Consider the following 20,985-nt stretch of genomic DNA (forward strand, 5'->3'; position numbering starts at 1 on the left):
AAAAGAAAAGAAAAGAAAAGAAAAGAAAAGAAAAGAAAAGAAAAGAAAAGAAAAGAAAAGAAAAGAAAAGAAAAGAAAAGAAAAGAAAAGAAAAGAAAAGAAAAGAAAAGAAAAGAAAAGAAAAGAAAAGAAAAGAAAAGAAAAGAAAAGAAAAGAAAAGAAAAGAAAAGAAAAGAAAAGAAAAGAAAAGAAAAGAAAAGAAAAGAAAAGAAAAGAAAAGAAAAGAAAAGAAAAGAAAAGAAAAGAAAAGAACAATTAATTCTGCATATTCACACAGGCCCCCATATAGCACATAAGCCAGGAAACTTAACTGTGAAGACTGCACACCTGTGCTTCTATAAATCTGAGTGACATTTACTGTCCTGTTAAGCTGAGGTAGCACTGCTCTTAACGACACAGGAAGATTAAGAAGTTTACACACTGCAAATAGTTATTCAGAGGTTTGCTGTTCTCTTTTCTGATGATCAAATCTCATCAGTGGCCTTTAGAAATCAACAGCTCTGTTCACATAAAAAGAAAGGATATTAAACAAACAAACAAACAGTGGTAAAACTGTCTGGAACTGCCTCTGTAACTCCTTCTCTAGCGTTAAATCGTTGGTGCTAATAGCCCAGCCCCTGCTGGACTGATAAACTTTTTAACACTTTTGTCACTCTGGGATTATTAATCTGAACTACAAAGTCAGAAACTGCATCTACTAGACTTTATGATTAGCTAATGTTAGATTTGCTTGTGTAACCGTTTCACTTTGAATTAAGATTTGACATCATTACTCTAAGAGGAACAGAACTGGGTAGGAATATGAAGTTAAATAATTGTCAATTATTTTCTGTACTAATAGAATTTGAAGCCCTGGTAGTCCAAAAAAGCTTCCTAAGCTTAGGAACAAGGATGATGGAAGAGCAGGACAATGCCGCAAAATCCAATTGTAGGCATTAGAGCACAACGCACAGGTTACAAAATTAGCAGCGAGTTTAACTGAGTTCTTCAGGGACACCAGAGGAAGTCTGGCTTTCCACCACCAGCACCATTCAACTGCACAAACTTCTGCGGTTATTACAGCTCAAGGTTCACCAGTCGCGAACGCTTTCTTTCAAAAACAAAGATCATCACGCATTCTGCCCACAACGTAAACCTTTCAGCTGTTCCTTAGCTCACTACCTCTCTCGCAGCCGCCCGCTCCAGGGGCGGCCCAATGGTGCTGTGGGAAGCCGCGGCCCGCCCCAGGGGCGGCTCCTCCCGGGCCCGTAGCTTGCCTTAAAGCCGCGGTCGGGACAGGGAAGGAAGAAGCCCCACTGCCAGCGTCCGGCCATGGCCCGCGACCGCGGCCCGCCCGTGCTGTGGCAGTCCCCGGCTTCCCCGCGCCTGCCCGCAGCCGCTCTGCCGGCCGAGGCCCGCGGCTGGGGCTGGCTGGGAGCGGGGCTGTGGCCGGCGCTGGTGGTGGGGCTCCTGGCCGCCCTGGTCGCCTGGTTCTGGTACGGCGGCAACGATGGACGGGGAGAGGAGGGCGGCGAGGCGGCCCCGGCGGTCCAGCAGGCGAGGGGAGAGGCGGAGGCTGCAGGTAGCGGGCTGGGGACTGCGGGCTGCCCGTGCCCACCCGCGGGGGCTTGAGGTAAGTGTCTTGCTTAAACTGTGCCTGTTTTAATTCTGTTCTTAGAGGACCTTCTGGTGAGCAGTGAGGAAGTGCTGCGGCAGGCAAAGGCTGCTGCTCTGTCCAGCCTTCAGAAACCAGGAGAGGATTTGACGGCGGCACCAGGGAGTGAACTCAACCATACCCCGAGCGGTACGGCTTCCTCTAAATCTCCAGAGACTGAGCAACTGCTGCCAAAGCAGTGTGTCACCTCCTCGGAGACTGACGCTGGGCAGCGTCTGGCTGATGAACGTGATGGCCAGGGAGAATCGAGACCACAGGTGGGGCAGGCGGGTGAGGGATGGTGCGTGATGAACTTGGCAGGAGCCTCTGGTGAGGTTTGTAAGGACAGAAGTGAGGAGAAGCTGTGCCAGCCAGCCGAGAGCCGTGACTTGGACCATGAAGATTGGGAAGTTGTTTCTGAGCACCTGGACTGGGGGGAGGCTGGTCAGAATGGCAGCATGGAAGACTCAGACAGCAAAGAATGGGAACAAGGAGACTGCTCTGATGGGGACTTGAAAGCAAAGAGAGTTGCAGCGGTGCCCCCAATGTTTCAAAACATCCACGTGACTTTCCGTGTGCACTACATCACACACTCTGCTGCTCAGCTGATTGGTGTTACCGGTGACCATGAGTGTCTCGGGCAGTGGCACAGTTATGTTCCCCTCAAGTCTGACAAGGATGGCTTCTGGTCTGAGTCTGTCACCTTGCCGGTGGACACCAAAGTAGAGTGGAAATTTATCTTGGTGGAGAACGGGAAGGTCACACGTTGGGAGGAATGCAGTAATAGGACCCTAGTGACCGAACACGAAGATCAAATCGCTCATCAGTGGTGGGGATACCACTGACTGGATTTTGGACACTGCTTATCTAAACCTGCTTAGATTAATCACAGAGCCCCTAAGCTTTCTCCCCTCTTCAGTAGGATACCTTTGTGACTGCGCCGCTCCGTAAGTCCCATATCAAATCTGATTAAACTGTGTGAGCAGTAGATCTTGGTTGCTCCCCTTTCCCCCCCCCTCGATTTGGAAGTCACTTGGCAACCTGAAAAACCAATGTTGGCCATCTTCTGAAGATGTGCCAAGTAGGATATGAAGGCATGAGCAGCATTCTGAGCTGCTGCCTGTCTCTAACTCTGGACCCTGGACTTGAGTTGACCCTTGACAGTTTGTGCTGCTTTGAGTGGGGCTGTGGGATGCATCTTTGTGCTGATGGCTTAGGGCTATAAAAGCATACTAAGAAGCATGGTTACCTACACTGTAAGATGAGCTTAAATGTTGTAACTTATGTAATGTATCAAGTAAGCAATAAACACTTTCAGACTGATGGTCCTTTATAACACAACCTGTGAACTGTCTATAAATTGCATAGAACAGAGTTGGATTCCTTGACTGGAAATATTAGTGCTAAATGACTCCTGAAAAGTAGCAGGCACTCTTTAGAGTGACAATGGTTTAAGTACTTTGTTTCTTACTCCTTGCTCTCTAGGAAGCACCCCAGCTCAAATGAAGGCTTGGCAGTTGCATTTATTTATTTTCACTTGTATCATCACAGTGAGATAGAGAGTGAAGGTCAGAAACAACTGTCTGGGCTTAATAAATTACTTTGTCAGAGTGGGAACAGGCTTTAAAAAAAACAAACAGAACTAAAGCTGTTGTAATAATCAGGGGATAGGATTTTTCCTGAAATAGCATGTGCTTCCAGGGCATATGTTGCTTGTGAAAACATTAAACTGTGGCTAACAAATACTTGGAATGCTTGTTTCAAGACTAGTCTTTACTGTGTGAAAGCTTAAGTAGCCTTCTAAGTAAGCCAGAGCATGTAGAACACTTCCAGCATCAACTTGTTGCTTCTGTTTTGTAAAAATAAGAGATCTGCCCCACTGGCTGCTTCTCATATTGTTAGTTCCAAATACGATGCTTCTTGCAGCAAGCTCTTCCCAAAAACGAGGAACCTAGTTTGCAAATATCCCTTCACTACAACAAACCTGCTCTGGAGAGCATAGTTTCATTGGAGGTTTGGAACATACACTTTAAAAACCCATTGCAAAGCTCATTGTCTCTGCTTATGTTTTCCTGTTTTACATGGTGGAGCCGTCTGAGTAGGTGAACTAGACTGTTTCTGAGCTAGTTTGTGTTCTCAGGTAAACCAAGCCCCTCCCATTGGTCGTATATATATATGAGAGCAACTTGTTCTGCAAGTTAGTTACTTCAGATAACGACATTATCTTTGCTTGCTGGTTGTCTTGAACAACCTGAAGATTCAGGTGAGGAAGTTTGCTTTCCTTCCTCAAGAGACCTTTCCTACCTGAGAATAAGGTAGGAAATGGGGGTGAGAGTTGAATTCAAGACTTGCTGCATTTTTTTTGCTTACTGCTTGCCTAGGATGAAAAGCACCTCTTTCAGTGTGAGAAGTGTTGTAGGGTCTGGAAGGTATGTGGGGTCACTAGTGACTGGGCACTAAGGGGGAGGAATGAGCTGACAGTTCAGGAGCTGATTGCTGCTACTTCAGTGATCTTAAACAGGTAGAAGTGTACACAGTGCTCCTGAACTCTCAACCGACAACTCAAATGGGACTTAATCATTTACTATATGAATTTAAAAGGCTTAGGACCTATTTAGCATAACTTAGGTTTAAAAAGTATTAGCATGAGACTCATTTCATCAAAGGGGCTACTGCTTATTTGTAACAACTATTTATCCTCTTTAATTATGACTGTGCTTACCATGTGCTAGCAGAAAGCTAAGTTCTGTCCATGTGCACTGCCAGTGAACATAAAACACTTGTGCAGGCTTCAGTCGGTAGCATATGGCTTCAACTGAATAAGAACTATGTAGAAATGAATTGCCTTGAACCTTACCTGCATTTTTTGCTCTTACCTAATAAAGAGAATAACATACCCAATATGTTGTAGGCTTATCTGAGAAGATTAATGGTGGCATTAGATTAAGGTATTCACCAGAAAGCCACTTGACCTACACTAGAATAGATTCCTTAATGCAATAATGAACGTGTTACAAACAGGCTAACCCTGAGAAGTCTCTCAAACTGAGGGCAATATTTTAGTTAAACACCATGCACTTTGATCCAAGAGGTGGCACATACAGTCCTCATGGTTTCATCATCTTGCTCAATGATTGAACTGGGTTCTACAGTGATGTGCAATGTGTTTTTACTGTGAAATCTAAATTATCATCCTACTCACATCACTGCTTGCCCTGCAGGACATAGGCTACATAAGTGAAACGCCATTTGTATGGTGGAAAAAAGGAAATTTGGATTTCTGCGTTGTTAATACTGCAGTTGATTATTAACTTCTCAGAGAGTCAATTCCTCATTACTGGACAATCTATTCATTCAAATCTGAAAACGTGTCTTGGTTATGACTAGGATAATTTTCTTCCTATTAGCTAGTATAGTGCTGTGTTTTGGAGTTAGGATGAGAACAATGTTGATAACACACTGACATTTTGGTTGCTGAGCTGTGTTTGCATGAAGTCTGTCAAGGACTTTTCAGCTTCTCATACCACTGTGCCAGCAAGGAGCTAGAAAGGGACAGAACCAGGACAACTGACTCACACTAGCAATGGAATAGTTGTTACTTTTCCTTTCTTCTCTCTTCTTTACTAAACTGTCCTTATCTCAACCTATGAGCTCTTGCACTTTCTGTTTTTCTTCTCCAGCCCACAGCAGGATGCATGTGGAGGGGATGTGAACAAATGTCTGCATGGTTTAGCTGTCTGCCTGTTTGAACCACAACAACATAGATTTGAACAAAGACAATACTGCATGAAAATGGTTATGCTAGAATGGCTCGGTACCTGTATAACAGTGTCCCAGCTGTGAAACTAATGAAGCTATATAGGAAAAAAAGATTATTATTATGTGGATCTAGCAATCAGCAGCTCAGAATTTCTATAAACAGATAATAAACTGCCTCACAGCTTGGCAAAGAAACTACAACCCAAGTCCTACAGCTTACAATGACCAGCTCAGGCTGTTGAAAACAAACTATTAGACAATGTGATTACTTCTAGGTGAAATACAATCTAGTCTTATTTGTGAAGTAGTTTGGTATACAAATGCTAAATAGTATCCCTGGAGGGTAAACTGAGCAGACAGCAGCAGCTTGGATGAGGACAGGGCTCTTACTGAACACTAACAAGTTTTAAATCTTGTACAGAAACTTGCATTGAATCTTGTCTGATTCCTATTTATTTTGCAGTTGCCTTTGCAAAAACCGTACCCAACACACATTTTCTTTGGGAGTTAAACTTACCTTGTGGAGATGCTTTACATGATGCATTCAAATATGCTAGGCTGGTGCTAGATTTTATCTGCAGTGTGTCGGTTGCCATCTGTGGTGTCCTGATGCGGTCAACATTTGCCTTACTCTCCTCTTGTCATCCACCTGTACAACATGGAATAACAAGGCGCTATTTGTGTTGTAAAATCCAGGATGTATACATTGGACCCTTGTGTGTGTGGCTCCTTATCTCCCCCTAGGCCTTCCCAGTCCCTCTGCTGGAAGCCCAGACCTGTTCCCACCTCCGTCAGATTCCAGCATGAGGATGTTAAGCTTTTTGCTTGGCAGATCTCCTTTCTCTGGCAATTTGTATCTTTCCACCTGTTCCCTTCTATTCTCACAAGACTGCAGCCATTTGAAACTACTTTTGGACTGACTCCTTGAACTCAAACAAGAACTTTTCATTGACCTTTTACAACTTGCTGATCTCAGTCTCTACACCTCACCTTTTCTATGTAAAACTTTGTAGGTCTGTCAAATACGTGCACGAACTCTGATACAGAAGTCATCTAAAATAAATTATCCTTTCAACACAACCCATTCGTAGGAAAGTAAGGGTGCCTTTTTAATGTTTTAACTAAAGCAATGCTGTTGGAAGAAAAAAAAAAAAGCCAGTGGGGAAAAAAAGTGACTGAAAAATACCAAGAATTACTTGAATTCAATCAAAATACTGCTGACAACAACTAAAGACAGATTCAGAACAACTCACTGATCTCTTCTTCCTTCACAAAGAGACCTTAAATTCAAACTCAGAGGTTTGATATTCTGGGTATAAGTTGCACAGCTTTAAAGGCAACAAAACCTAGATTGTATCTGGATGGGCTTGTGCTAATGAAGCTACTTTTGCAGGACTACTGATGTCACGGTTTGGACAAAATCACCAGATTGACTGTAAACCCTTCAAATTCAAGCACGGTATTCTATGCTGCCACAAACCTAAGGCAATCATTGCTTTTCAAAAAACAGACTGAAGAAAATTGCTAAAGCTAGGAATCTTGCATCAGTGCCACCTCCTGCTGACCCAGGTACACTGTTCAGCCCCTCTTGTGTGTTTGCACACCAATTATTGCAAGGGGACATCCTGCCCTTTCTAGTGCTTATGGGAAGAGGTCCTTTGCTAATAAGGCAACAGCCTCCACAACTGACATTTCAGAGAACCTTTTGTAGACTCTGAAGGGGAAGCATTATTAATCTGTCTCCATTTGTACTAAAAATCAAAGCAAATACAATAACAGGTAGTGAAAATTACACCAAAAATATCATTTTGTGAGTCATCATGTTGCTGGAAGGAATCATGGTATAGGATGAAATCTGTGCAGTCTTGCAATTATAGGGATGTTGTTCAAAACACTGTATTTACTACAAAGTTAACAGGAGCCATGGCTGAGTTTCCTGCTTAAATTGGGAACACTTGGTAGCTCTGGGACATCCAGATTAACTGGAATTTATGGAACTAGTAACATTAATTATAGAGGTGAAGGGGAAAGGATTTAATTTAGAATGCCAAATACATGCCCAACAAACCAGTTCAAAACTAACTTTGAGAACCTGAAATAGTGTGCAAGATCCAGAATACATGGAAGAAAACTCCTACTTGAACATGAATCAGTTGGCAGTGCCTTGTGACCAGTGTCACCCACAGCACATGGCTACTGGCAATGTATGCCAGTGGAAATGCCTGTATTTAAATGTATATTTACTCTTCTGTACTTCCCGCTCACTTAAAAGTAACAACTGTAAAGAGTGTCCTGGTAAGGATCGCAAAACTACAAGAACCTTCATTATCCATCTTTAAAAATAAAGTGTATTTTAAACACAACATACATGAAAGTAGTCATCAATGTATACAAATCTTCACTTTAATCACTTAATAGCTTTATTCTCCTTTTCATTTGCTTTCTCAATCTTCATTTCCTGAATTTTGATCATTGATGCCAAAGCTTAAAATAGAAGAAAGAACAGATTAGCTGAACACCAGCTTATGTTTAAACGATTGAGACCTCAGAAGCAGACTCCTGGAGCTTTCTAATACCCTTCCACCCTTTACACTTTGTATTTATCAAGATCTTACAAATATAGCTTGGGTTTGCACTTCTTCAGATGCAGGAAAGATGAGCCCAGTTATGGACAGACAGCAAATAATCTGCTTTCTGGAGCCCAAGTGCCAAATGGTGGAGTAATGGCAAAATCTTATATGTTTTAAAATCTCTCTTACAGGACAATGCCAATACATTTGGCTCCATGCTCACGACAAAGGATTGCTCATTGTGCACATAAGAGGCTTTTTAAAAACTAATCTCATTATAGATTTGTATATACATTTGTAAAGCAGGATACAGAAAACAGGCTACCTAAGGATGTTAGCACTGGTGAAGAATAAAATTGAGAACCTTTACCTTATACTTCATGGAAATAAATTGAATACTTTTACGTAATTCAGATCCCTGACATATGTGAACTGTATGATGTAGGAAAACAACCATTTCCCAAATGCACGCAAGGAGACTTGAAAGGGAAAAGTGGGAATGATTGGAATGTGAAGCTAGAAAAAACACAGAGAAAAGAAATTGCATTTCACCTGGTGTTCTGCCATCATAGCCAGGATACACGATGGTTTTACAAGTGAGCTCAAAGGGAGCAAGAACAGAACCTGAAAAGTTCTCCACGGTCACTGTGGTCAAATCAGATTTAAAAAACAAAGTTGAGGAAAGGATATGCTTCTAAGGGCACAGTGGGAAACAATGTTTTGGAGTCCATTGCTGTCATTGCCTTTCAGTTTCTGTAAGAGTCATCACCTCCTTTAAAATTTCATATAATTGGACATGACAACACACGATGGCACCCCGACCAGATGCCGTGTTTGGAATGTTAAGGATCTTGAAGCTTATTAGTGTTCAGGGGCTAAGCAACAATGCATCATGTAGTTAATCTAATTACTCTCCAGTGAGTAGAATAATGTACAAGTGGATGTAGTAAAGTAAGTACATCTAAAATTACATCATGTAAAAATGCAGGTAGTGCTTTGGCAGGTAACAAAAACAGTTTCTAAGGAATACAGATGTTTCAAATATAATATGACTATATTTGGTAAACTCTCACACCCTGGCTGTTCATCTGTAAGGTTTTCACCTGGTTTTGTAGCCTTGAATGAACAGGCATTTCTTAATAGTTAGACATGCATTAATAATACAGGCTAGCTAACAGCTATGTACCTCATCTTTGCATAGCCAACCAGCCAGAAGCAGGAAAGGCCAATGAGCAAAAATACTCATACTCTAGTCAGGATGACTGTTCAGCCCAGCTGCTTTAGATGTATCTCTTCAGTTAGAAAGAAGATCCCAGTGTTCCCAAAACACAAAAAGACGAAGTGACTGCAAAGCTTGCATTTATATGATAGCAGCACAATGCAAACATGCTAAAGTTCAGTTAAAAATACAACAACAAACCCAGCTGAGAAGCAGGAAAAATTAGTCTTTTTTATGTCAGATTTCTGGCTGCACCAGTACTAGCTTAGAGCCAGGTGTATGGGTCCAAAAGAAGGTCATGAAGACACTCAGAGGGCTGCAGCATCTCTCCTGTGGAGACAGACTGAGGGATCTAAGCTTGTTCAGACCAGAGAAGGCTTCGAGGAGACATCATAGCAGCCTTCCATTGGCAGCTTTCCAAAGGAAGCTTATAATCAGGAGGAAGACTGGCTTTTTATACCATCTGGTAGTGATAGGACAAGGGAGAAAGGTTTTAAACTAAAAGAGGGGAGATACAGGTTAGATGTTAGCAGGAAACACTTTACTCAGAGGGTGGTGAGGTGCTGGCACAGCTGCCCAGAGAAGCTGTAGATGCCCCATCCCTGGAGATGCTCAAGCCGGGCTGGATGGGGCCTTGGGCAGCCTGATCCAGTGGACAGCAACTGGCTCATGGTGATGGGGGTTGGAACTTCAGTGGCTTTAGTGGCTCTTCCAACCCAAGCCAATCTATGGTTCTATGATTCTGTATCTCTTACTCTGCTACCTGCAAGTGCTTATGTGCACACTAAGAGAAACTATTGTTTTCAGACTTGAAGAAAGAAGGAAATAACATTTTTCAAATGGCATTTGGTAATTAAGTATGTGAAAAGTCAGTAGCCTACTTGCTTTTCCTTCTGTACCTTCACTGAAGTCTTTCTGTAAACTGAAGTAATACAGTAGAGCTGACAGCCTGGCTCAATGACAAGAAATTAATAGTCTACCTGGAAAACACTCATCATCCTTATATATTTTGTAGTGCAGGAAAAAGTAATGCTTAAGGGCTATAAAGACACAGCCTTACATCTGTATTTTCAGCAAATTCTGGGACATTTTTAGATTTGTTATAGAAACCTTATCAGCTATCAAAAATATTGGTACTGAACAGCTCTATTGCCTACTATTGAAATACTGATACTAAGCAACCCTAAATCCTATACATTTACTTGAATAAGGAAATTTACCAGTTCTAAACTTCCACACTGCAGAGCATTTATGTTCCCTTCCCTTTGTGTAGCATATTAACTAGTTTCTGTATTTTATTCATAATTCATTCATTACAGGAAAAATATCTACTTGAACACATCAGAGACAGCCTGTGTTTTCCAGAGATAAAAGCTGCGACCGCAGTCTCTAGAGAGCCACCTTCCTCACAGGCAGTCGCAGGAGCCAAAGGTGCTGGGGCTAGTGGCAAAGCCATCAGGTGGTGTAATTAATAGCAAGTGAATTGGAGATTCTTCTCTCCATCTCTCTGCTGGAGACACTTTGTAGGGGAAGATATGTAATGAGAAGCTGCTGAGAAGATGGCACCTCTTAGGAGATGGTCAAGCAAAGAGCAGCAGGAACATACCTGAACATACACTCTGTTTCAAATGTTTACACTGTCTCTATAACAGTTGGAGGGTTGGGTTTCCCTTTACTGCATTCTTAGATCCCTTCCATCAGTAGCCAAGTTAGAAAAAGACTACAGCCTTTTTGCAAAGCAATTGCTTTGGTTAAATTGACTGTTATGCAAAACGGCCAGTGTGCTTTCCTCACAGTAAGTAGTGCCTGCATATTTCTGTTGGCTACTCAGTGTCCACTTCCAACCAAGGCTCATGGGAATATTGTAGCTCATAACAGTTTAATTCTCCTTGTATGTTTCTGCTGACTTGGATCTCATTACTTAGGTATAAGAAATAGAAAAGACGCACAGGTCTGCCTTTTTCTTCCTTTACATTAACTCATTGCTACACTTTGCATTTCTGGCAGAGTCATAGGAAAAAAGGCAAGCTATGCATACAAACATGCGATCAACAGATTATGCAACATATTTTCATGTCTTTGGTAAGCACTGCTTACATAAAGAAAGGTTGAATGCAAAATCAAGGGGAAGATTTACTGTGAATCTCCTCTGTTTATTCTCACAGTCTGTTTTCTTACTTCTACCATCCTTCCCGGGACATCTTGAACAGAATTCTGGGTCTTTCTAACAAATTTTCTTTGTATAATTACTTCTTGAGTCTTCTATGAAAAAACAATGCTTACAGCTACTTTGAAAGCCAGGAAAATCCCTGGATGTTGTAGAAGGTTTGCTGGAATGCTAACAGTATGCACTTAATTATTTAAAAGTTTTAAAAGGTACACAGCAGTAACTCAGGAGAAACAGAAGAGATCTAACTTATCTCTGAAAAACAGTGGCTTAAATACTACAGGATAATAATTTATCAGCATCTGCAAGCAATTTCACAGAAACTTCATGGAATGAAAAATCTATGAGCAACATAGGTGAAGAAAGTTAAGACAATATCTTCAAATCTTGATTTTCAAAGCTATTCCCTTAACATTTCTATTTAGGTTACTAAATTAACATCACCACTTCTTAAAAGTGGCTGACTACCCAGCGCTTTCAATAAAATTAGAAGAATCCGTGATTACCAGATTCCTCTCAAAAGCTCATCAGTATTTAGATACTTAATTACAGGATATGGGCAACTTAGAATCACAGAATCACAGAATGGCCTGGGTTGGAAGGGACCTCAAGGATCATGAAGCTCCAACCCCCATGTCACACGCAGGGCCACCAACCTCCCCATTTAATGCTAACAGAATCACAGAAAACGTAGCCACTCCAACTGGCAGTATTCTGCATGCTAATTACACAAGATTATCACTACTCACAAATGACTATCACAGAAGATGCCCATTTAAGCTTGCTGGTATCAGCCTCCTTGGACCTCGTTTGCAACAGAATAATGTTACCTAATGGTGAACTCACCATATATGCTGCCAGTGGAAACTTTAATAGAGGATGTGAAGGGCAAGATCATATCTTGGGACTGAAGGTATGCAGTGCGTGAGCACAAAAGATCCCTGCAAGCAAGACGATGGCAAAACTTGCGTTCTGGAAAAATTATGCTAAGTTTTGGTAAGGCTAACTAGTTTCCACACTGAGAATGTAAAGCTCTCATATAATCTCTAGATTTTATATATGTAAATGAAAATGTAATTGTTTGGGCAAAAAAATGTAATCAAGCTCCAGAATTCTTACTTAAAAGGATGAAATAAACATTACAGCTCTGTTCTTTACTTCCCAGCAAGCTTTTAGCATTATGAATAAAATAAATGAGTTCATGACTGATGCAGTTTTAAGAAAGCTTTAGAAATTGAATTTCAAATGAGTATTTTGAGAAGCAGGAAGCTCATCTAAGTGAGATCACTTCTCACCGACCAGAAGAATTCTGTTCCACACTGCTTTCAATAGCAGAGTTTCTAGCCACAGTCTCCCTGCGGGGAAAGACACGTGGCTGCCAGTGTCACAGCAAAAGCCTTGCTATTAGGATTGCTACATTGTACTTCTTTTTGAAGATAAGCTGCTTTTTTAAGTAGAGGAAAATGAATGGTACGCAGCCATACCCTAATACTCAAGGGAAAAAACACAGTAAAATTTTGATACAATTTCATTAACAAAAGTCTTAATAGAATTTCAGTAAATTTAGATCACTGAAATAAGGCATATCTTTGGAAAATTAAGGACAGAATTCTGTACAAACAATCTGCAGTCACGAAGAAGGAAAAATACTTCATAAACTTATAATTTTGACAGCTAACGCTACTGCAGTTTTCCTTACTGACAAAACAGAGCTTACATCCAGCTTCTTCAGGTCAATTTCCAGTTATCAGGAATGTGATTTCTAACCCATATTCCACCTAATGACATCAGATGACTACCACAATGTACATACTTGTCTTTTCCAGGTTTAGCTCTATGTATTTTCTCAGGCACTGCAAATTCTTAGAGTACAGTGATGAGAGAACAGAAATGGATCATTGATTTATTTCCAAATAACAGACAAACTGATTCTAAGTACAGCACTGGCAGGCACTTGGAAGTTTCTAGAGAGTAAAATTCCACCGGACTTAGTGTTGACCTTTAGTAGAAATGCTCAGTTTTCATAGGCAACTCTGCTATTCCATCTGTATCTGTGTCAAATACTCCCTGCTAAGCCTGCTTGAAACAAAGTGCAATCTTTCTTCATCATAAACACTTGCCATTTGGCATCATATTCTAACATACAGCTTCAGTACAGTACAACTCCCAACTGAAGTATTTGGAACACAAGAGAAAAAAAGTAAATAAATACTAACAAATAAAGACAGCTTAATCACAGCTGTCATCAAAGATAATCAACAAAATCTCATCTCTTCCAAAGCCAACTAGAAACATTCTGCACCAACACTTCATTCACCATTTGTGTTGGTAGAAGCCCTCCATTTAAGTAACAAAATAACGTGTGTTCCTCTCTATTAAACTGACGAATATCAGCTTGCTTCTGCACGCTTTCTTCAGGATCAGCAACCCTTACTCAGAAGCGTTTTGCACTGCAATTGTATATTTAGACCATCTCTGCGTAGAAAGATGTAGGAAGAACATAACAGCTAGCACTACCAACAGGACTGTGACAGCTGCACTTTGACAGAAAGCCTTGTAATTTAAGTAGCGTGATTTAGTGTAGAATTTTCTTGTCAGTTCTGAAACAGAACGCTGCAGTAAGAGAGAAAAATTCTCCTAAACACATTTTTTCCGGTCTGAGCCATATAAGTTTGCAATTGTATGTAGAAAAGAACAGTTTCTCCCATTGACACTACAGAGAATGTAGGCAATAAGCAATTAGTACAGGCTGACAAATGACACTGCCAATTGTCATGCTTCCATGGGATTTCTTATCTATGACAGCCATAGTCAAAGTTGGAAGTAATAGTAAATTTACTGCTTTATTTGTACTGCATTACAAACACTAGAATTTGTGCTGCATTGGGTTTTCAACTCAGTGTGCCATTATCATTTGTTTGTTAACAAAAAGTTGCCTGCTTTCACAGTGAGAGAAAGGATGTTTACATAAACAGAAGCAGTTCTAAGTGAAAATAAAAACACAAAAAAGTGTATCAGGCACTAGGCAAACAATAGCTGAAAGCTTCCACAGCTTCTAGCTCAATTTAAGGTCAGTTTTCTTGCAAAATAGCATCTTATGCTTCCTGGTTGGTTTTGGTAGCTTTAATTAATAAGTGAGGGAGAAGAAATCATGTCAACTTTAAGACTGTCAAAACACTGTCTAAATCTGATCACACTCCTCTAGAAAGACAGCAATACATAAAAACTCTAGATATGACTAAAGGAGAATATGGCTAACAGCAGTGTTTTAAATAAACATTGTAAAAAGATTACTATTGTTGCAAAGACAAAAACATAGTAAGGTTTTAATTATGAGAGCATTTTTTTCCCATACAGCCACTAGCTTTTCCAGCACTCAGAACTGACAGTTTACTTTCATAAGACAACTCTGCCATCTCCTTTTTAACCTGAGAGCTCACGTGTTACTCAATGTATAATGGGCAAATACAGCTTTAAAGACAAAAATACCAGTATCTCAGAGTGTCTTATAGGCAATTTTTCCTACAACAGCTGAGCTATCTGCAAATACAAACCACTTGATCATCTCAGAGTACATCTGGGACAAAATGCAACATCATTTTGTTTTACTAATCAGGACTTAAGGCAAAGGCATGCTTAAAAGCATTCTTTTTATGAAGTTACTCTGCATTTTCCAGATTTTTACATTTTACACTCTCAAAGCGTTGCTCCCACTAACTTAAGTTTCACCTGTGCACAGAACTGGCACCTTTTGCTAAAACATTTGCTGAAACATTTTTGCTAAAACAAATTACTTACAGTGGCAGCATAACAATTCAAGCAAAGCTTATATTGAGAACGGATCATCAGTTTCAAAACAGATCATTGCAATTCTGAGTCAGATCAGATCTGTCTTTTCCATATTCCTGCTAAGAAACCAAACTACAACTAAGGTCTGGTCTTTCAAAAGCATTCGGGCCAGCTCATTTTTTAAAGAATGACTAATTTATGTAGGAACCAAGGAGATTTAAGCAGACCCTGAATCAAATTCTCTCACAACCTGTCAGTGCTGTACCACAGTATTACACACCCACTCACACTCATTTCAGTCCTTCTTCCTGCACTGTCATCTAAAGCATAAATTGATTGATTAACTCTCAGCAAACAAAATGAGAGCACCTGATGTTGAAGGAATTTCACAGAATTAATTGTCTTTTAACTTTTGATACAAATGTTTGTATCACATTAGGAAGGATGTATCAGAAAAAAAACCAAAAATTATCTGCGTACCTTGCAGATAAGATTGCAGATTTATTGGGAACTATAAGTAGTGAAAACACCGCCAAGCACAAGCGACTGACAACAAGAAAAGCAATAAAAGAAAAAAGTAAAAAATAAAGTGCTTACAAATCAGTCCCTTCAATTGTTTTAGTTTATAATGTTATTGGTAATAGAAATAATAAATTGCTATTACAATCTACGTTTTTTTTTTCTCTTTTATAAATGTAACTAACAAAGAAAAAGACCTGAGAGCCCGCAATGTATAAGTGACAGAACATGACTCAATCTTCAGTGCTAACACACTGCTCTTGGACACTGCCACCAGGCACTTTCCCATTCAGAAATGTCATGCCATTGTTAATCTTTGGAACATCCCATTCACACCGTGAGTCAGGTGCTCACGTGAGGAGTACAGCTGGCCAAGTTCTGGGAAGGTGGCAGGGCAGCGGAGTACAGGCAGGGAAGAGGCTCTATGTGCTGCCGTTTGCCTGAGGCAGAAGCTGCCGAGCATCCTGCGCCCTGCAGCTCTTATGGAAGAATGTTAATCGTATCAAACAAAAAAAAGCAGGTGCCAGACAGTAAGCCCTCTGCAACAACCCCTCTCTTGTAGTCCTCACAAGATGCAGCACTCAATTCTCATAACACTTCCGAGTACTTCTTATGTGTTCAGACATAAGCCTGTTAGTGACTGAAGTGTATACAACAGTGTTTTCTTTTTAATAGAAACAACAATGTGTATATACAGATCCATTATTTGTATATTATTAGCAGTGTGGAAATACTGAAATGCAAGATATCTAAACGCCTCTCATGATAAGATTAAAGCGGCAACCAACTGGTTATGTGATCCCACTGGCCATAATATGCACACCGTAACACCACAGAAGGGAGCTAATCCTGTCAGGGACAGCTCTAGACCTATTGAATATCTTTGGGATTTGACAATTCAACTGCGCTAATGAGGCGAAACTGAACTGAACTACGCTGAAGGCTGTAAAATGGATGGTCGGTAACAATGTTAACCTGTCTTCTAAATAGTTACATAGTTAATGTTAAATAGTTACAATAGTTACTCTTCCTTCTTTAAATAGCGTACTCCGAAAAGGCATGGGAAGATTTAGTAACTAATTTTTGTTGGGCACTCAATAGGAAAGTTAGCTCTAAGCCAAAATAAAAGTCTTTGTCAGATTGCTTTTAACTCTCTAGCAGATTTCTGTCTTCAGTTTTAAAATAAAACCTGGCACCATTCCCGTGCTTATTTACAACTGACCCCGAGGCAAAGGTATGCTTACTAAGGTGCTGTGGATGCACAGATACAAGAGATAGCTTTAACTGCCACACGTTAACAATGAGAAAGATTACATGTAGAATTTGCACCCTAAAGTGCCAAAACACTGAGCAGTAGGAAGTTATTCTTCCTCCTGGAAGAGCAGCAGTTCATCTGTAGGGTCCTAGGATTTACATGCCAGTCAGATCAAAATATAGGAGGCAGATATGGCCAGCAACACGTTGCTCAACCAAAAAAAGGCAAATGTAACATCATACTCTAAAATTTCCCTCATCCTGAGAAACTCAGAGCTGGCTGACTCAGACCCCAGAAAGTGCTGAGCATGGACAACTGTGTGTGCACATGCTTGGTTCCAGTGGAACCCTGATCTGCTTCCCCATACATTAGCTGTGAAAACAGTGCACAGAGTTAGGATATAAGCTTTTAAACAACACTATAACACTATCATGCAAGTTCCACTGCAGTTTGATCGCAGATGGCTAACAGGAGCCACTAACACTGGTAAATAACACACGGAAAAAACTGGTCACATCCCTATCCTGTGTTTCACTAAATCTGCTTCTTTGGTTTCTAGAGTCAAGTATTGTTGCCAAGGGTAGTGAGAGGCTGCAATAAGGATTCTGTCTTCATTGTTCTGTGCCAGAAAACCAAACCACGGCTCCCCTGAAGCAATCTGACCATCCCATACTGGAAGGGAATCTTCTGCTGTACCAGCAGCCATATTTGGAGTCATCAAGCAAGCTGCATTTTATTTTTAACACTAGCTCAATTTAGCAGCTATCTGAGATGAGCCAAGCTGGAGCTACAACCTGCAAGGACAGCTAGCATACTTCAACTGGCTTTCAGCTCATTCATTAACTGGTCTTTTTCCAGTTTCATATCATAAAATGCATGGAATCTCTCAGGGCATGTTTATCAGCTTAACTTCATCCAATTCTAACTTGCTCAGTGTGACCTCCATTTGATGTATTCTCAATTCTTTCTCCTGCTTTGCAATGTACTCATATAAAAATAAAAAACAATATATATATAAATTGACCACAAAGATGTGCAAACATCATTATTACCTTAAATCTTATTTGTCAGAAAACAATTTGGAGCATGAAAGAAACACAGAGTAGAAAATCACATTACATTATTTCAATTATATGAAAATGGCTAATCCAGGCAAAAAGGGTGTTTCAGAGTCTGAACTGATGGCCTTACAAGCATGTTTAACCTTACCAGGTGTATGACATCAAAATGATTTCCATCCTTTTGTAGTGCTACCTCCATGTGCACTCCTAATATTCAGCTACACAGAAGTGTGTGAAATTCCCTACGTGGAGCAGAGTTGTTCAGAAGCTGCTGACCCAAGGCTACCACATTAAGTAATTTTTGTTTAAGAAATTATCAGTTATAAATAGTGCCATCAGTTTGGAATTCTGAATGCTGGCTGCCTGCTGCTTCTTAGTAACACTTTGCTTTTCCTATTTTGCTACTCATGTGGACCATACTAACACTGAAGGAAGCTTGCTAAGCCCAGCTTTCACAAGCCTTTTGGTAACTGCTTTAAACCCACAAAATACTCATTTTTGATGGAAATATGGCAATATTACTCTTTTCTAGCCACAAATTAATCTGGTATTGCTGGGATTCAAGGTATGTTCTCAAATTTACTTTATAACCAGATGCTGCTAGCACACTAAGATGCAGATTTTAAAGAAGGAAATATTAACAGTCTGACAGACAAATACAGTAACATTTACAGACCTTAAGTTCTTCTATTTTAAGTTTCCAGACACTGATTTCTTTGGAAAGCTGTATTTTCTCCATTTGAGCCACTCCAACAATTTGACTTATGTTTTGGAAGACCTGAATAATCCTTTTCTTCTCAACCACCTGTAGCTGTTTCACACTCCAGCTGCACACAGCACAAATACTGGTAACCTCAAGGGCTCCCTCCTTGTCCTTCAGACATGCTCTAAGATTTGACATGGCTCTCTCAGCAGTCTCCAAATCAGCCTATTTGCTTCTCAGAGCTTTGACTTTACAGAGTGTTTCCTTTGTTGTCTTCAGTTGGACAGTCAAGGAGATTTCTCAACTGCTTTCCTTTTTTGATAAAAAGTGTACTGCTTGGAATATATATATAAATTTAATAACAGAAAATTAAATATACTAGATTGATGTGAAAAAAAAAAAAAGATCAAAACAGCAAAGTTAGTGTAAAAATGTGGAGTTGGGATACAGAACCTAGCACATTTAGCCTGACCATTCTTCTATGCGTCTGTCACCAGATACTGACAGAATTAACTAGATCACACTCATTTGATTCATCAGAGCAAATCAAGACTTCAGAAAAAAAAAAAAAATAATCATCCCCATTCATCTCAGTTTATCATTACCTCTGAAGCTCATTAATGATCCTTCTTTGAGAGAAGCTTTGAAATACTAGGTACAGAACTATGTATAAAAAAACATTAAAACCAACCACCGTCTTAAAGGAAACAAACAAACAATCCTATACCAGAACAGTTAAATCATTGAATTTCACAAACATGACTTCTCCAGTACTGAATGATTCTGCTCCCGCAGGTTCATTATCATAAGGCCTTACTATATCCCAGTACTTGTGCAGAAACCCTATTGCCATATGGAAGAACTTACTCCACTTTGGACACAAAGCACACAGACTGCAGTGATTAGTGCAATTTATTACATCGGAATCTGTTTCATTCCATTTTGTGGATGCCCCATCCCTTGAGGCATTCAAGGCCAGGCTGGATGTGGCTCTGGGCAGCTTGGTCTGGTGGTTGGCAACCCTGCACATAGCAGGGGGGGTTGGAACTAGATGATCATTGTGGTCCTTTTCAACCCAGGCCATTCTATTCATTTTCAGTAAACATGATGTTTCATGTAATAACAGATACCAGATACAGAATTTCTCTACTAAGAAAAATATATATATATGCTATCTTAATTCCTGGATATTCTTGCTCCTTCTTACAGCAAACTGTGAAGAAAAAGAACTGTCCTTATATTTATTACTGTATTATTTTCTGGCATATTAAGAAATAACTTTATGCCATAAAAATGAATTTTGTTCCTCAAACTTAGATTAGAAGGAATTCAGGGAGACTGAGGCAGTTGGTTCCTCTCCTTTATAAAGTCTTATTCTTTGTTTTGACTGGATGAACACAGATTTTATAAATACTTGGTAGTATTGTCTGTTAAGTTTTTAACCAACAATTAGGTGGCTGTTACCCTTTTACATTTGCAGATGCACACTTCTTTAAACATCTTATTCCTCAAGGGAAGGTGAGGGAGAAAAAAATGATTGCTTAGAGAGTTTGGGGGCTTAATTGGCCTAATTGGCATTTTCCTAGGTACTCTGGCAGACTGAGCAGGCCAGAGAGAGCTGCAGCAGCAATACCATCAGACACATTTAACATAATGCAACTTGAAGAAAAATAACACCTCCAACACATCTTGAAGGCACGTCATGGACAAAAACTAAAGCCTTTATCCAGAACCCGATCCCAAGTACCAGAAATGCCACCTTATTATTTAAACAACGCCTCCAACCATACGCAACAGCCCCTCAAAGTTCAAAAACTCTCACACACCTGCACGAGGCTATCCCGATCCCCCTCAGCCTCTCTAAGCCCTCCACGTGTCTCCTCCCAGGTGTTCTGTTGTTTATTTTCTTAACTTTGTCGGCCCGGGCGCCAGCTACCTGCCCTTCAGAAACGCCCCTCCTGCACTGTGAGGAGAATCTCTTTTCCCGCCTCCTCCTCGTTCCCGCTTCCGCCCGCCTCTCCTCAGCGCCGCCGGAGGGCGCCCGCGCCTCGTGCTTCAGATACAAAATGGCCGCTCGAGAGCGACTCCAAGCGGTGGGTTCCTCCCCTCTGTGGGAAGTGCAGGTAGGTTAATGGCTTCGAGCTCGAGCCCGGAGGTGAAAATCCTCTCAAGTGAGGAGGGGGCAAGGAAGGGCTTAGATTTTTGACTGTGTTCCGTCAGAGAATTGCTTTGAAGAGAGAAGTGGTGACGAACCTTCCTCCCATCCGGGGGAAGGCTCAGAGCACCAAAAGCCTCCTGCCAGAAACAGTT

At 40.6% G+C, this 20,985-nt stretch overlaps 1 protein-coding gene and 1 long non-coding RNA gene across 3 annotated transcripts in view; one reads left to right on the top strand and one right to left on the bottom strand.

The window, feature by feature from the left end:
• LOC122157252 overlaps positions 1-20,647 on the bottom strand; it is a 37,033-nt gene extending 16,386 nt beyond the window's left edge. For both annotated transcript variants that reach the window (XR_006167816.1, XR_006167815.1), the window contains exons 1-2: positions 20,502-20,647; positions 5,910-6,041 (exon numbers count right to left, since the gene is read on the bottom strand). This is a non-coding gene — a long non-coding RNA (uncharacterized LOC122157252). The remainder of the gene's footprint in view (positions 1-5,909; positions 6,042-20,501) is intronic.
• STBD1 (starch binding domain 1) lies at positions 1,286-2,974 on the top strand. Its single transcript, XM_042812777.1, has 2 exons — positions 1,286-1,561; positions 1,658-2,974. The coding sequence occupies exons 1-2, from the start codon at positions 1,312-1,314 to the stop codon at positions 2,476-2,478; spliced, it is 1,071 nt and encodes a 356-aa protein (XP_042668711.1). The 5' UTR covers positions 1,286-1,311; the 3' UTR covers positions 2,479-2,974.
• Positions 20,648-20,985: the final 338 nt, after the last annotated feature.

The sequence above is a fragment of the Centrocercus urophasianus genome, unplaced genomic scaffold, assembly GCF_019232065.1.
Source record: "Centrocercus urophasianus isolate 14NV4802_14NV808 unplaced genomic scaffold, USGS_Curo_1.0 seq_13, whole genome shotgun sequence".
Lineage (NCBI taxonomy): Eukaryota > Metazoa > Chordata > Aves > Galliformes > Phasianidae > Centrocercus > Centrocercus urophasianus.